At 37.1% G+C, this 18,261-nt stretch overlaps 1 protein-coding gene across 1 annotated transcript in view; it reads right to left on the bottom strand.

Annotated features, from left to right (window-relative positions):
• The window catches only part of PARD3B (par-3 family cell polarity regulator beta), a 1,159,791-nt gene that overhangs the window by 103,353 nt on the left and 1,038,177 nt on the right, over positions 1-18,261 (bottom strand). Inside the window, exon 21 of the mRNA XM_037849784.1 lies at positions 992-1,127. Within this exon, the coding sequence (XP_037705712.1) occupies positions 992-1,127 (136 nt within the window). The remainder of the gene's footprint in view (positions 1-991; positions 1,128-18,261) is intronic.

Raw genomic sequence — 18,261 nt, 5'->3', positions numbered from 1 at the left:
TCCTTTGTAGAATTTTTTGTCAAAGTAGCTGGCGTCTTTAGTGGCTACCTGGAATTTGTTCTCAAAACAGTACTGAGAATCGTAGTAGAAGGCAGTAATCATCAGAGGGTGGGTGAGGACTGAATCACATCAAGGGCACTATTCTCACCATGTTCAGCTCTGCTAAAATAATAATGTCTGTAATGAGAACTAACATTTATTGAGCACAGACTCTGTGTCAGGGCACTGTTATAAGTATGTGGCAGTACTGACTCAAGTAATCCAATTCTAAGCACCCACCTCGGGGACATTTTTGTGGATGTTCAAGGGTTAAGTGTATTTCGTGGAAACAGCCTTGCATTCTTTAAAAAGACAAGAGAACAAATTATGCTCCCTTGACAAATCTAGACAGTATCTCTTTAGTGGTTACAGTACTTTTTATTATTCCCTGAATGTTGAAGGATCGGCAAAGAAAATCCTCTGCTACAAAAACTTCCCTGCCCTCAAAACAGAGATCCTAGTATACTGGCAAGTCCAACAGAATGTGAATTGCACAAATTCAATATTTAAAAAATGATCTCTCTCAAGATAACCCTTCTGAAATTTTCTTCTAACACCCATTTTCCAAAGGAGAGTGGCTTTTATTGCATGGGCTATTAATACTTGCCCAGATGTCCGAGATCCAAGAGAAGGAGGTTATGAATAAAGGCTCAGTAGATGGTGACAAAGATTCTCTGCCCTGTTTAAAGTAGCTGACATCTGATTCATCTCAAGTTCAACAGAGAGCAAATATGAGATCAACTGAAATGAACTACTGTACATTAGTGTGGTTCGATTTAGGTAAGCAACTTCTGTGGGAGAAGAAGGCTGTGGTTCGGGAAATGTTCATATCTGTGAAACTCAATTAACCCTAGTGTGACTTGACATGTATAGAATATTTTGGCCATGTTCTTTTGGTCTAAACTATCTCATTAAAGATGAATTCAAAAATTGTAATCAGGCATGTGCTTACCCAGTGAAGGTCATAATCAGATGGCCTTGCTCTTCCTTCATCATCTTCATATAAAGGGAAACCTTCCCTCCGAGCTTGGTAATACTCCTTCCGCAACATCTGGATGCGGTCTGTGCTTCCACCTGTGGGACGGCCACTGTAGGACATAATCAAATAAACAGTCACACAAGTGTTCATCATCCTTGAAACTCACTCTTTGATCTTGTTATAGGGGCTGACTTCCACTTTGGAAGTTTCAAATATGTAATTTAAATATGCCAGGAAAAATGTGAAATCATTAATAAAAATGAAAAAAAAAGTTCCTTATGTGCATATATTTAGCTCCAAGGATCAAAACATCTGACTTGGGACTAATAAATCCCTTCTGAGTGATAAGGTAAGAGAAAGTCCAGGCCTCTTAGAGCAATTAAAAGAGCCATCACTTTTTATGCTTACAGTCAAAATCACAGAGTTTGTTTAAATTTTTGTGGGTATATAATTTTCTCAAATAAGTGTTGCCTATTTGGGACGAAGTTGCAATTGTTTTACCCAAAGGTTGGATATAAAATAGAATTGGCACATGCCATTTATTCATTTCAGTAATACTTATGAATTGTGGGGGTGGCGTACATGTCAATACATGGGTATGGCCAGTGTGTAGGGAATGAAAAGAAGGTGTAAGCCATGCCAAGAAGTAAGAAAAAAAAAAAAGCTGGGTGATGGTAGGATGTGCCATCTTGGCTACGTGTCCAAGCTGCTCTTCTATGTTACCCACTCCTTCCTTTTAAGCCCAAACTGGTCAGCCAGTGGCTCCCTTTTAGCTTGTATTGGTTTGTCATGATCAACTCAATATGAGATACAATTCAGGTCTAGGAAGAAAGAATGAGAAATGATAGCAGAGCTGGTTCATTTGAGGCATAATTGAGTGCCCCAATGTGTCAGAACTTATGCTAAGATTTGGGAATGTAAAGATGAACAGTTCATAGTCCTTGTCTGCATAAAGTACACAGTATGGGTAGTAGGGGACAGAAAGTGATGCAGATTAGTACAATGCATTGCGACAGGTATTACACAGATGTCTACAAAGAGACCAGGGGAACACAGAGGAGGAGTGCTTAACTTCGACAAGATGAGAGCAGGGCCATGGAGAAAGATCACAGAAGGCTCCAGGGAGGAGGTGACATTTTCACTGAGTTTTGAAGTATGCATAGGTGCTCAACAACTGGACAGGGGAAATGAAGGAATTCGAGGTAGAGGGAAGGGCAATGGAAACACAGAAATTAGAAATGTCTTGCTTGGGGGAATGCAAGTAAATCAGTATTGGCAAACAATGCTCTTTAAAGTGATAAAAGCTCCATTTCCTCTCTCATTTGGAAAACAAATTAGAATAAATTTGGTGACCTTAGTTTAGGGATACTTTTGAATTTACTTTAATAAATAACAAAAGTATCTTGCTTGCATATTTTGGTAGTCTGACTCAATTAGCAACAACTTATTATCAGAATGACCCTCATATATCAAGGGATGTGTTTGAGAATTACTGGTCTAGTGTACAAGATCTATGACAGAGGGCAGGGGAAGAGGGACAGGTAGAACTGGAAAGGAAAGAAGGGGCCTGATTGTGACAGGCCTTGACTACCAAAAACATCCCCAAATATACAGTTGAGTTTTAAGTTAAATTCTTAAAATGAGATATCTAACAACAACAGAAAGAGATCATCTACTATTTTGTTAAAACTTTTGAAAATCATGCTTATAGTTTACAAAAAGAAAGTGGCGAGCAAACGTCTTTTGGAGGAAGTAGCATTCTTTCCAAACTAGACTGTAAGTTAACTGAAAGCAGGACTATGTGTTCTCTGTCTTGCAATCTCTCCACAATAGCTAGCACAGGGTTCTGAGCTTCCTACGTGTTCCAGAAATGCTCAGAGCTGACACCTTAGATTAAAAACAAACCCTTAGGAAAACCATACATATTTTCTTTCATATGTATTTGAAAACTCCCCAAATCATCTAACTCTGCTTCTTCACCTCACAATCATCAAACTCTGCTCCTCTAATCATCTAACTCCTGTTTATTCACTAACTCTGCTTTTATTTTAAAAATAATAATAATAATTTTCTTTTAGCACTTGAAAAAGATGCTGGTAAAGAAAAATAAAGGGCCTGATATGGTTTTCAGAACCACGGGAAAGCAGGATAAGCAGCACAGCTCTATTTTAAACAGATTCCCTCACTTGAGTAATATGAGATGACTATGATGGCTGCATCCAATGCACAGGCTTCACCGATTACGTGAATTCATGAGCCACGTTCAAACTCACCAGATGAGTTCTATCAACACGATGCAAACAGTGCATACATAATCTATTAGTTTACCCCAAAGAAACTGAAGCATTGAATTCAAGCAGAATGAAGTCATCAGTAATAAAGAAAAAAAGCGAAACTGATAAGGCACTATTAAAAAAAACCCCATAATTTTCCTGCATTTGTGGTGGAAAAAATCATACTCGGACTGTAAACTATTATTCCACATGCCTATAAATACACAAATTAAAAAATATGGATTTGATCAGATTGCATTTCTCAAATACAGGGAATGGGCAAGAATACAAAATCAGCTGCTTAGAATTCAGAAAATCCCCTATGGCTGACAGGAACATGACTATTTACCCAGAAAAGAAATCTGGCCTCAGAGAAAAATACAAAAAACAAATGTCCCAAAAGTTATGGACCATCCAAGTGCAAAACATGTTGTATCTTCTCCCTTGTGTGCATATTTTAAAGAAGATACAAGACAGTGTGCAAACCTTTTATGAGACTACATCTCCACATTATCTCTTCTTTTTTCCTCTCCAAACCTCATTCTACTTTTAGTAACTGTACCAGATATTTCCCAAGTAGGTGTTTTATATGATAAAGTTAGGAATAGCAAATTCTGATTTTCCTTTTCTGCTTTTCTCTGCAGATATTACACACAAGTTTACTGTCAAATCCATAAAAATTATATACTGGCTGTTATAATCAAAGCAATTAATTGATTCCATTTTGGGTTGATGATGTAGAAATTTAACAATTTGAAGAGGGATGTACAAACACCTTTGTTATGAGAGCAACAATATTCATAATCGTAATAATTTATAGAACACACTTAGTGAATACACATTTCATAATCTGCTCATAGCAGGCATCACTATTCAATTACAGCACCTTTTCCTTATAATCTCAAACATGGCCTTAGAATCCTTCTCAATCAGAACTGCAGGCAGCCACTACTAATCTAATCTACAGGAATTGGCACTGAGTTTATTTATAATTCCTGTGTAACAGGTGCTGTATATATTATCTCAAATTCTTACCCCACCCCAAAAAAAACCACTGAAAGATTTTATTATTCTGCTCCATAAAGATGAAGAATCTGAGGCTAATAGCTAATAGATAATGATCAAGGTCTGTCTGATTTTAAAGATTCCTTTTTCTGCCATGATTTACTATCTTCCAACCTTGCATCTCTGCCTTCGTAATATTTATATTTTAGAGATGGGACCCTTTAGCAACCTACTGAATCAAAATCCTAGAGGACATACTTCCTGAGGACTCCAATTTTTCTTCCTCTACTTACCTATTATCTATTCGATTTTCCTGGCTTTATAGAACTTAACGATATAGATTATAGAGAATCTTTTGTCTGATGGTTTTAGAGGTGACATGAGATTATGATGTACCTCAAATGCTGTTGCAGCAACAGAAAATTGCTCGAAGTATCAAGAACTGCATCTACAAGTTGCTGGTTAGAGCATTAGGCTTTCTGTATTAATTCACTGGATGAAGTAATGCTTGGCCATTTTTACCAAAAAGTTCCTATTAGAGTTGCATCCACAAATATGCCGATTAATGCTATTCCGACACTTCCAATGTGCTGGTTGTATGTTAAATTAATTCAAAAAGCATAACAAACAGTTTTATTTTAGTTTTATTTGTACTTCTATAACTTTAAAGGCAAATGTATAGTTCAACAGGAACTTATAACATTTTAGAGCTGGGCAGAACTTAAAGTTGTTATGAATTTCAGAAACTCCCTAACATGGGATCCATGCAATCCATCCTACAGTAATACATTCCCACATCTGACAAATATCACACCAAGGCATTATCATCTCCTTTGGAATTTAACCTTATTCTTCCTAGTTCATAATTATCTCAATTGCAATATTTTTAAAAATGAGTATTGATTTATGTATGCCATACACTCTTCTCATTACTGTTTCAAGTTGTAGAAAAGAAACTGACATTTATTTATCTACTATGATGTCCTAAATATCATATTTGTGAATTAAATACTTCATCTCATTTTATCCACAATGAATTCTGAGTCACTGGTACTGTTACTGACATTCTACAGACAAGAACACTGAGGCTCAGAGAAGTTAAGTAACACAGTTGGTAACGGTAGGCCAGGATTTGAATAACTCCACAACCAGTGCTATTTCTCCCATATCATGTTGCCTTGCAAGAAAGGCATTAAAATGCAGCAGGCATTTTGCAGCAGCAGTTCACAGGCATTTCAAGGCAGAGGGAATTTAGCAGAGCACATTTATAGCAATACCTTCTGATATTCTTTTATTTGTACAGAGCTTTGCAATAAAAATAGAAACAGAAGTAGCTAAAGTAATAGAAATATATGCAATGAAGTCTGTATTCATTAAAGAATATGTTGAAGCAATTGCAGGCTGAGATTTCTGGGCAATTAATATTACATCTCTAACAGGTTTATGTGGAAAACTGGCATAAAATTGAATAGGGTGCAGGAGAGAATCAACATATGACAAAAATCCCACAGGAAAGAGAAGGAAAAATCAAGACTAGGACTGAAAAGCAGTAGGGCTGTTCCTGGTAAGGTTCACCAATAACTGAATGGGAAGGACCTAGTCATGACCACCAACTCCAACCATTACTGCATTTATATATTATTTGTGATTATTTTGTGTAAATGGGTATGTACGTACATACATATACCCTAATTATGATTAAATTGTACATAATTAATTCCAAAGAGTTGTTTCAGTTTTTGTGTTGTCTTCATGAAGCTTCAAGACATGTACCTCTACTTTGTGAAGGATAGGGGTTTGCTTTTTGTGAGCACAGTCCTCACTTGCATACACCAGCCTGGTGTCCAGACTTGGTGATACAATTAAGAATGAGCTTTGACAAAATGGAACTTTAACAGGAACATCCCTATCTGGATGGGAGAATCCTTACAAACTCACTAAATAAAACCATTTAAATTATATGCATGCATATCAACAATAATCAGGAGAATTGAGAGTGTTTTCGAGTTCAATGTTCAATAGATTCTTAAATTTTTGTGATGTTACTGTGCCATATTATTTTGGTGTGTACTATAAAATTTTGAATTCTATAAATATTCTTACAAAAGGAAGTTTAATGGTTTCTTTAAAAGGTTTAGCCTCTTAAAGATATGGAATGAAGAAAAACACCTTTGCACCCTTTACAAATGCCGAGATACTATTCTTTTTCTGTTTGTTTGTTTTTTTTTCCCAGGGGGAGGGTTGTTTTCTTTGGTTTTGATTTTGTTTTTGCATTTAAGGAACTAAAGTGATCACAGTTTTAAACTTCAAATTTGGCAGGACCATAGTTCTGTAGAAAACATGTCAGATTTTTTTTTTTTTCAAAGTAGGCCTAGAGCTCTTGAAATGCTTAAGATTCTGGCATTTATACTGTTGATTACATAAATATAATGAAATCTAACTGGCTAAATGCACTTTCATTTTACTAATTTTACTTTAAACCTTGAACTAGGTTCTGGAAAGAATATTCAACTGAAGACAGTCATGGAGACAACTATTATTTATTTTCTGTTGGTGATAAAGATTTCTGTAAAATAAAACTTTGATTCTTATAAATGCACTAAGGACCACTAATTCAAAAGCCTTTAAGATTTTTAGAAACTATAGCTGCAACAACATTTATACTAATACTCTAAAGACTTAACATTCCATAATGAAAATATATTTGTACAGTATGTCCATATATACTCAAGGAGTTTTAATAATAAATACTTGCTTTTAAGGGATCTTAATTCTATAGGAGAATTCTTCAAATGATATTTTATTTTCAAACAACTCTGAAAATTATCCAGTGTAAATATTCACTGCAAATAATGATTATTCAAATTCTGTACTATCCCTCTAATCCCAATTTCTTAAAAAGAGTATCTATTTTTTTCAAAGTTGCATTGACAAAGACTTTTCACTGTTTTGACCAGTGAAAATTTGGGGCTATAAGTGGGGATTTTTTTAGTCTAATTTCTTCTCAAATTCACCATCACTATGATGGTGGCACCCTTTTAAATTATTTTTGCCAAAAATTTCTCACCCAAAACAAGAAAATGTCTCTGTTCATATGGACATTTAATGTCTCCCAGATTTGAATAATCTTGTTGATTTAAAAAATTACTCTAAATTAAGAAACTTTATCTACCATAACTGCTTAGAAAGTCCTATGTTTAGAGTTTAGAGAAGGGTGAATAATATTAGGAGACAAAACACATTTTTCACGTCTAATTTCTTCTATTTCCAGGACTACGTTCGACCTTATACCTCTCTTCTTAGTAGGTGAGGAAACAATGTTTAAGAAAGTAATGTCACATATCAAGTTGGCGGCAGAATCTGAAGATCTATGCTTTATTCTTATTTTATAACTTTGAAAAGTATGCATGTATATACATTTCTAAGGGTTCAATAAAATTACTCTGTGTGTCAGAATCTTGTGGGGAAGCTGAAAAACTGGTCCACATAGGTTGACAAGCAAGTAAGGGTCTTAATGAAGAAGAAGATGAAGCATAAAGCACAGTGATATATAAACTGCCAAGAATCCTGGACCATGGTCCTTCCCCAGCCACCCTAATGTGGCATTTTGATGGAGATGTAATAATCTGACAATGTGACTTGTCTTACCTGGACTCCTGACTTTGCCACGTCAACCTGAGTCTGACCTTTTATCCTTCTCAACTTGTTTCCTACTTTCAGCATCTGCTTCCTTTGAGATCCTTGTCTTGGTATTTTCATCCCTAGCTTGGAGAACTGACCCCCTGACTCCTATAACTTGAAGGTTTGTCTTGGAAATCTTAACCCTAGACTGGATCTTCACTCCAATGAATTAAGCCATAGTGGTGGAACACAAAGAAATAAAGGTCCCTTTCCCTTGGCAAGTTGATGGCACAGTGACAAGCATTTTTACTCACACCATGAACCACTGCTACTGTTTACCATTGAAAATAATCTCATTAATTCATGAAGGGCAACTTTCTCCCACATGACTGATTGTTGCGGCTGAGACTCGCCAGCAGATCAATGTCATCTCCTTTTCTGACATAAAAGCCATTGCTCTACCTGTGCTCTTTATCACTTGAGACGAGAGGCTTCTCTTTAAGCAGAACATTCTGCTTCCCTGCTACCATTTCCAGCAGAGATGGAAATTCCTTACTAGTGACACTGATAGTGTTATTCACAAATCAGCAACACACAAGTTATTATTCACAGCTTCAATTCACCATTATAAGCCTGTAACACATAATTGCATTATTCTGATACTATAAAATGACCTCCTGGTTGTGTTCAACTTTCAGAAGCTGGTTTTGCCATTAGTCATAAAATACCCATTTCATTTATTCATATTTTAGATCGTATTCTAATATATTTAACACAATGCAATATTTTTGAGACTTAGGTAATTTATACAAATACAGGACACATTTAAACTTATGTATATGCATCTGAAACATATTGTCTCAGACCATTTTGCCAGTTTTATTAACAATACAAAGTATGTGGGGGTCACAGAAGGAATTTATCAAGTGTTCCATATGGTAATTCTTGTTTTTTAAAAAAGAAAGTTTTAAAAATATAGTTGAAGAGTTCATACTGGAGGGCAGCAAAATAAGCCCTTAATTTTCACTCTACATTTCCACAAAATAAATATCTATAGATGCAAAGAAAAATAGATTTGGACCAATTTGGAGTTGTGCATCTGCTGTGTCTTCAGTTAAAAACAACAAATAAACCATGTCCTGTGTTACAACACATGAAGTTACAGTTGTTGTTACACGGCTAAAGTATAGCGATAGAGCATCCCAAGTGCACTTAATTTATGCAAATCCAAATATTTAAGCTTAGACAAAAATGGGGCAAGGGAGAAGAATGACAATTTAAGTAGTGATTGTATTTCCATTGGCCATTCCATTTAATGAGCATATGCCCCTGGACATGAGCTGAGTTAGCTTTCCTCAGTTGGTGTTTGTTCCTAAGCACCTCTCATAATAGAAGCATTACATTGCAATGAATGTGATACCAGTGTTTAAAGATATGTCTTACTAGTACAACATGGCCTCTTATATGCAAGCCAACCACTTCAGCTGGGGCTCAACTAATGGAGTAAGCATCTGAGGCTAAAAAAAAGTGTTGAGTGGGCTTAAGGTCCAATGTGACATTCTCATAAAGTGTTTTTCATGGTTTATTTTGACTACACACAATTTTTGTTTTACACAATGACTTAAGAAACTAACATCGTTTAAGATACGACTCCACTTGGAACATTACAAGTTCTCTGAGGTTTCACAATGCAAAATAAAATCAGCAAAACATTGATAAAAAGGTAAATGCAGAAAACCTATAAAACTGGATTATTTTAACTCTTATTCAGCCTCCTGAGGTGAACAAAAGATGGTTTAAAGAGAAATAAACTTTTGTTGCTTATACAGTACTTGAGCAAATTAATGATATTGTATACACACGCACACACACACACACACACATACACACACAGAACTTCTAAAAGAAATTCTCACCAGTAACTATAGGGCTGCAAGATCAAATAATTACCTTTTAAGCTTAAATCAAACACAGCTTGAGTTTTAAGAATACATATCTGACATTTAGATGTGGATTAAACTTTCAGGGTCAATTCTGGGAAAAACAAGCCTTTGTGGGCTGCAGGCCATGAAACTTTGGGAATTTCCTACGCCTCCATGAAATTCCCTCTTCCTCAGAGGAAACAGCATAGAAGTCCTCTCTCCTCCCAAGGGATCATGGAATGCCATCAAAGGTCACTGATTCCCAGCAGCTGGATACCTAGACCTTTTTTTTTGGATAATAAGGTAATAAGCCCTAGTTGACTATAGACTTTTAAGGGAAAATAGGAGATTCTAAATGATTTAGTGCATGGTGGTGGTTTTTTTCCTTTAGAGGACGGTTACAGCGAGGACAGGCAAGAGTATGCTGTAGTAACACAATGTTAGTAGATTAAAACAGTAATTTCTTATTCACACTATAAGGCTTTCCCTACTCCTTTATTTGGGAAAATAAGAAAAGTGATAAAGAGATTTAAAAAAAAGAAAAGAACAAGCTTTTCAATCTAAAGAGGTTAAAAATTGATTAGGAGCCTCAACCCTAGATGTTACCACATGAAGCTTTCTAAATACATAAACATAAGACATGTAAACTATCCATTAAAAGTGTATAAAATCAATTGTCTAAACCCCCAGAAGGGACTCATGGGTCTCCTAGAAATGTGGCTGTGGGGTAACTCTTAATTATCATATATCTGGTACTAACTCATACTATCTCATAAACATAATTTTCTTTATGCAATATTTGCATATGATTAGTATAACAGCAATTAGCTATAAGAATTTATTAATAACTTATATCCTGATAGTATCTAAATTCCTTTCATTCCTTTTATACTCATATACATAAATCTAAGTCGGTTCTGCAGTTTTAAAAAGGATTAAGACAATTACTAATCCAAACAGATTCTCAAAATCCTGATAAAATGTTAGCATCTACTTAGGTCCCAGAGGGTGTCAAATCCAAGAGTATCACCCAGCTTTCATTTGTCCGTATGTAAAGCAAGCTCTGGTAATCCTGTGACCTCATGCTGACCTTCTGACATCAGGGATGTATGGGGCAGAAGACAGCTTATTTCTAATCTCCAATGGATTGTTTCAGTTGTTTTAAAAGAAGTTCAGATTCTTAAAGTTCCTTGCTAGGAGAAGGGTGACTCTTTTCAGAATGGAATAGAAAATAAACTAGTATCAAACCTAGATCATCAACTGCTTTTATAAAAGCTGTCTAATAACCCTTTTAATGTTTTCTCATGTGTACGGTTGATTTGCACTTTTATTTATCCTTAAATATCATTGTGTCTGTGACCTGAGGGATGTAAAGGTGATTAAAACCCAAACCTGACCCTTAGGGACTTTGCAGTCTAGTGGGGGAGATGGAGACATAAATAAATAATTACAGTGCAATACGGCAATTATTATGAGGAAGTATCATGAAGTTTAATGAAGTCCTACAGTAGCTCAGAGCAGAGGGTGATTAACTATGCTTGGGGAGGTCAAGAAAGGCCTCATGGATAAAAGGAGATGAAGGATATAGGGGAGGCGACTGGCACACCAGGTGAGGGAACTTCGCAGGCAGAAGGTGGAAATGAGAAAGGGCACGTGGTCAGCAGTGACAGGGGTGTGTGTGTGTGGAATTGTGGGAATTAAGGCCTATAGGATTTCAGCAGCTCCATATACCAATCATTCTGAAAGGGATGATACAGAGTAATTGGAGGATTTCAAACAGGATAGTACCATTATCAGAATCATATCAAGATATGTTAGGGGAGTACTTACCTTCTCTGACTCCATATTATCATAACTTATAAAATGAAACAGTTGAACCAGTTGACTTCTAAGTAGGTTTCCTTGCACCTATACTCGATGGTTTTTTTGTGCACACATAGTTCAGGCTAAATGGTTGACCAACTCATGGGCAAGAGTCACCTCTATTTCCATTCCCTTCTTGTTGGATACTGTATCTGAGGGCACTGTAGTTAAAGGCAGTGGGATATTTAGACTTACTTTCAGTTTGAAAACTTAACTTTTTTTTAGACATTTTCTAAAAACATTTCTTGTTTAACTATCAAGAGTAACTGGTGATAAAGCATGATGCACCAATAATATATTGATGCATTTTCCATTAGAAACAGGGAAAAGCTGCCAATTCAGAGAGTAAAAAGTTACAAAAACAAGTGAAACCAACCCATTATGGGTTGCCTAAAATTTTTACTTTAACTGGCACTATAGGAAAAGTAGTCACAGAATATTAATTAATAAATAGACACGGCCCCATTTAGGCAAGGTAATAGTACCCTATGAGTATCTGGCATGGAGCAGTTTGTAGCTGTCTTCTTGATCTGAAAAGTGAATGAGTCTTAGAATATCAAAGAAGAGGGAAAATTAGGCACTATGTTGCTGACAACTGAACTCTGTAAATAACACACAGTGAAAACGAATGAAAAAAATGCCCTCTTCAAGCTTCCAGTAGCTTCTGGGCAGCATGCTAGTTGCTAGTTTTTTCAATAATCATGTCAGTTATACTTTTTATCCATCATGGTAAACACATTTGTGAGGATTAATTGAGTATTTTTTTTCTTTCTGGCACTTCATATAACAACGCTTCTCCATTTTATTTATATCATACTGAAGCAAACCAGCTGTCTGATCTATAACCTATATGTTCCACCAATACCCTACCTTTTTACTACCCTACTGCCAACAGCTTTATTAGCAACAGCATTTTAGTCAGCTCTCAATTATCTGCAGAAATAGGTTGGAAGAACGTGAAAAATAAACATTACAGATGATTTTGAAAAATCCCATTTAAACAAAAAAATTTAGTTTCTTTCCCAACAAGTGTTTTCCTAGAGCTGTAAACAATACCCCAATTAACTGACTTAAATTTCACATTCTTCTACTTGCCCAGACCCTTGTTTGGTCAAGTTTCTAATGAGCAGAAAAAGGGCCAAAAGCCAGGCAGGAAGAAAAAAGGAGAAGAGCTACAAAGACTCAAATTGGGAAAGTAGCATTTGGATGGTTGAGAATTAGCAACCCACAAAATATTTCCCTAAAGGATTTATTGTGTTACTAGAGGAATTTAACTTTTCAGATTAAAAACATTAAGTATTACTTTTTTTAAGTGAATAAACTAAAGCAAGAAGTTGGGGAAGCACAGTTACAGAATTAATGAGTACTCACATATCCAGCTAAAAGGAGTTTTGGGTGACTGAATGTATCTGTTTCCAAATTCTGATATTTGCCATGAACTTTATGCTGTCCATTCCACTAGCCACTATTTTTCTCCCTGTTTGCAGATATATTAAGTATAGCCATTCATATGTTATTAATTCATCATTTGTTAAAGAAACTTGTTTTCAGGAAGTAGAGGGAAAGAACATGTTGGATGGCATTCTATTTTTGCATGCCACATTAAGATGAAAAGGAGGAGGCATTGCTTTTATTCGAGATAGTTCCTATTCTACAACAAAATCACCTCTTATCTAAATGTAAACAAGCCCACTGCAACCTAGCAGAGGAAGTCCTTTTTATTCTCTTTCAAATTCTACATAAAATATAAGCCACAAAGGCTTAAATTGAAACACTACATTATTTCTTTACTTGTTACTTATCTTGACATTTCTTTAAACTGAATACTTACTGTATATCTAAAAGAGTTTCTAAATTTATAACCTGAAAAAAAAAAAAAGAAGAAGAAGAGGAATCATTTCCTCTTCTTCAAAGAAGCTTTTTAATTCTATGTCCAAAATATCTGGGGAATTGAAGGGAGAAAAAGAGAGTGGGGAAGTGGGGAGGTGGGGAGCGGCTAAAGAAAAAGAGCTAATGGTCAAAATGCATCCTTATAATAAAATGAGCTTCTTAATGGATGCTCACTACAGGAATAACATTAATTCAGTATTAGGACTTTCACTGGAAAAATATGAATGTAATTTATCTTTTTAACTGTCAGCTGCATTTCTAAAGCTCTGAAGTCTGTAGCTTCCAGGGGCCTTTTGTCTTTCTGCCATGGCAGGAGTGTCTTGGACAGCTGTAAGAGCTTTCGAAGCTATCGTTCTCAAAATCCATTAGCTAATTCAAGGAACCTAATTAGAGCTGCCATTTTGATGGAGCATACTGAATGCTCAGTACAAACTAGTAACACCATCAATGTTTATTAGAAATCACAAAACCCAAAGTGCTCCATGCCTATGAATATTAATGGGAATACAGCAAACAAAATGCTTATTAAAACATATGCTTAATACTATTAAGGTTTACAGAAAGATACTGAAAGGGAGAGAGAGAGGGGCACACTTGAATTTGTAGGCATGTGCTCATGGACACACAATAAGCCAGGGTTTATACTTCAGCAGCATGTCATCTTTATTTGCATGCCCCTCCCACTTTCCTCCCTTGGTCTGGCACCCTGGAATTCAGCAGCTTACAGCTGGGAAGACAGATGTAAGTCTAGAAAAGTCTGAAGAAGCGGGTGGAGGGAGCCTTTAAAAGATAAAAAAAAAAAAAAAAAAAAAAAAAAAAAAAAAAAAAAAAACAGCTGCTGAGTGCCATAAATTCTCATCTGTGGTTCTGAACTAATCTTGCTTCTCTATAAAATCAGTAGCATGATGATGTCATTACTTTTTACCTTCCTTTAAATGAGGGAGTCACCAAATTAATCCCACTAGCTGGTATCCCACATACTCTTCCTGGGAGTGTTTCTGCAGGGCCTGGCTCTGAATCTGGTGGTGCCTGGGGCCTAATGTAACCCTGCTGTTATGTAGAATTGGGGCCCCTACTGCCCCTGTTAACACATGTATAGACACACACAGGGCCTGGGGAGGCTCTATTCCTGTCTCTTGTCTCAGGAGCAATTAAAAACCCTTTTTGAATGTTGCTGTTCAGTAGCATTTACTCCTCCCTCAAACTATTGCCTCCTGTCCCTCTGTTTTCCTTCCCTTTTTACCAAACTTTTAAAAAGAATGGTCTGTTCTCTTCTTTTGTTATCGCCCATCCACTCTTCTGCTGATGACCATCTGGTTTTCACCTTCAATACCCACCACTAGAGATGCTCTCTTGAGGCTCCAAAAAACCCTGGCTAACCTGTCTGCAGGACTGGGCACTGCAGAGCAATTAACCCTCTTCACAAGTCTCCTTTCTTTTTTTCCATAACCCAAATTGTCTTGGTTCCTTTTCTACTTCTTCATCTTACTCCTTGTCTCCTTCAGTATCCCTGCCACTAGTTTCTGAACAAAAGCCTTCTTGAAGATTCTCTAACTACTTCTCTTCTTGTCTCTGTTTTGATTCTTGGGTATACCATTTACTCCTAAGGCTTTGATTATATTGTATTTCTTCTCTCATTCATTCATTTATTCAACAGTGATCATTGCAGTGCTTTGCATTTGCTGGGTACTTTACACAGCCTGTCTGCATGAAGACATGCATTTCTAGATATGACCCCTCACAGAAGCTCCAAGAACCATGGTGCAATTCTTGCTTCACATTTGTACCCGAAATGTAGCAACACCTTACACTCAACTTTTCATCTAGAAACAACCTCCTCATCTCTTACCTAAAATCGACTTGTCTCTCCTGTCTTCATGGCCTTTTAATTGCGTCCATGATCATACACCAATGGTTGAAATTATGACAATTAAGAGCATGGCTTGGGATCAAATCCCGGTTCTTCCACTTCCCATCTCCCTTCCTTGATGGAAATTACACAACCTCCCTAACTGTGAAATGAGGATAATGATATTAATTACTTGTAGGGATGTTTTAAGGATTAAACAATTTATTATACTCAAAGCAGTAAGAATAGTGCCTGGCACATAATAAGGACTCCATAAATTAAGCTGCTACTGTTGTCATATTCTCTCATTTTATGTTATTGTTGACTTCTTTCTCACATACATTCTACATTTAATCAGTTGTAATCCGTGCCTTCTCAGTTATTCCTTCTTCCACCAGCCTAGTTCACACACTCATCGTATGGACCACTATAACAACATGACAACTACTCTCCCCACCCTGACTCCTTCACTCTAATCCATTGTCAGGTTAGTCTTCCTAAACTACAGCTCTGATCATAAAACTCCCTGCTCTGAAACCTCTTTGCTCTCTTCCCATTGCCTACACTTTCAACCCAGCCTTTGCCTCTACTGTGGACTTGCAGCATAGTCTAATGTGAAACTAAGTTGTTTACTGAGTCATCGTCTTACCCTCAGCATTTACTTATGACTCCCACCCATGCCTTCATCCACTTTACTCCTTCCACCTTTAATTCTTTCTCCTTTTTTTTTTTGAAATTCTTGTCTCAGTTGATTTTTTAAAATACAGTTTTATTGAGCTATATTCACACACCCTACAGTCAGCCACAGTGTACAATCATTCACAGCATCATCACAGTTGTGTGTTCATCACCAGAATCAATTTTTGAACCTTTTCCTTACTCCACAATACAAATAAAAGCAATAAAGAACACCCCAAACTTTCCACTCCCTCCATCTCACCCTATTCGTCATCTAATTTTTGTCCCCATTTTCTCACTCATCTGTCCATACACTAGATAAAGAGAGTGTGAGCCATAAGGTTTTCACAATCACACAGTCACACTGTGCAAGCTACATAGTTATACAGTCATCTTCAAGAATCAAGATCACTGGGTTGCAGTTCAACAGCTTCAGGTATTTCCCTTTAGCCATTCCAACATACTAAAAACTAAAAAGTGATATCTATATAGTGCTTAAGAATACCCTCCAGAGTGACCTCTCAAATCCATTTGAAATCTCTCAGCCACTGAAACCTTATTTTGTTTCATCTCTCTTCCCCTTTTTGGTCAAGAAGATTTTCTCAATCCCACAGTGCTGGTTCCAGGCTCATTACCAGGAGTCAATTCCCACATTGCCAGGGAGAATCACATCTCTGGGAGTCTCATCCCATGTACGGGGGAGGGCAGTGAGTTCACCTGCCGAGTGGGCTTAGAGAGAGAGAGAGAGAGAGAGGACCACAAATGAACAACAGAGGTTCTCTGCGGGAGACTCTTAGGAACAATTACAAGTAGGCTTAGCCTCTCCTTTGCAGCAACAAGTCTCACAAGGAACCCCTTATTTTTAAAAACAATATGACTCAGATCATATCAATCTTTACTTTCAAAACTTTGCTGCCTTGTCATCATATTTAGTCTGATACTCAAACCACTGCCCATGGCCTATAAAGCCCTCTCTTCACTGAATTGATCCCTGGTTCCCTCTCTGCCTCATTACTGACCACTCTCTCCTGTGTTCATTCAGCTTCTTTCTTACTTTTGTTTTACTTTTCCTCATTCCTTGGGCAGCTCAAACCTGTCCCAGTCCCAGGAGTCTGTAACTACTGTTCCTTCTGCCTGCAACACTCTTTCTCAAGTTTTTTCAAGGCATGCTTTTCACTGTCAGTGGAACATCCTCTGGCTACCTCATCTGTAGACCAAGTCACTACCTACCCAATTAGCCTGCTCGTTTTCCTTCATAGCACTGAGCACTACCTGAATGTATCTTGATTCATTCACTGCTTTTATCTCCTGCCCTCCACTAGAATGTAAGGTATGTGAGAGCAGAAACCCTTATGCGTCCTGCTTACAGCAGGATCTGTGACTAGCAGATGAAATAAAGGAATGACTCACTGTCTATGAAATCCTTCAAGAGTCTTACATTCATTCAGTAAATATTCATTGAGCACCTACTATTCACCATCAACTGTTATGGGCCTTGGGGATATAAAGGGAGAACAAGATACACAAGGTCCTTAACCTCATGGTCATTACAATCTAGTGAGGGAAGTGAGACAACACACAAACTGATGGGAAAAAAAAATCAAGCAATGGTAAGTGCCACCCAGAGACTTAAAATACAATATGGTGATTAGATATAGTGGCTGGGTGGCTACTTTGGATAAGTAGTCACAAAAGGGCCTCTCCCTTTTAAGCTAAGGCCTGAATTATAAGAAGGAACAAGCCAGGAGCATCTCTAGGAATGGGATTCCATAGAGAGAAAGCAGCTGGAGCCAGAGCCCAGAAGGGAATGAGTGTGAAGAGTTAGAGGAACAGGAAGTCCATGTGGCTGAGCTTCATGCCTAGGGGAGAAGACGTAAGCGAGGGGGTCAAATTGACAGGAAGGCTGAGATGACTCGGGCCTTGCAGCACCCCGGTAAGATCTTTGGCATTTACTCTGCATGAAATGAGATGTTAGATTTTAAACTGGACAGTTCCATGAACTGATTTAAATTTTCACAAGACACAACTGTGTTTCTTCTGTAGAAGGCAGAGTGGACGGTGCTGGAGAAGTCCAGGTAAGAGGTGATGATGGGCTGGCCAGGTGGTGGTTGTGGAGTTGGAGAGAAATAGATGGATTCAGAT

This window comes from Choloepus didactylus, chromosome 9 (assembly GCF_015220235.1).
Source record: "Choloepus didactylus isolate mChoDid1 chromosome 9, mChoDid1.pri, whole genome shotgun sequence".
Classification (NCBI taxonomy): Eukaryota; Metazoa; Chordata; class Mammalia; order Pilosa; family Megalonychidae; genus Choloepus; species Choloepus didactylus.
The sequence above is the reverse complement of the archived record's forward strand: the minus strand, read 5'-3'. Positions and strand labels throughout refer to the sequence as shown.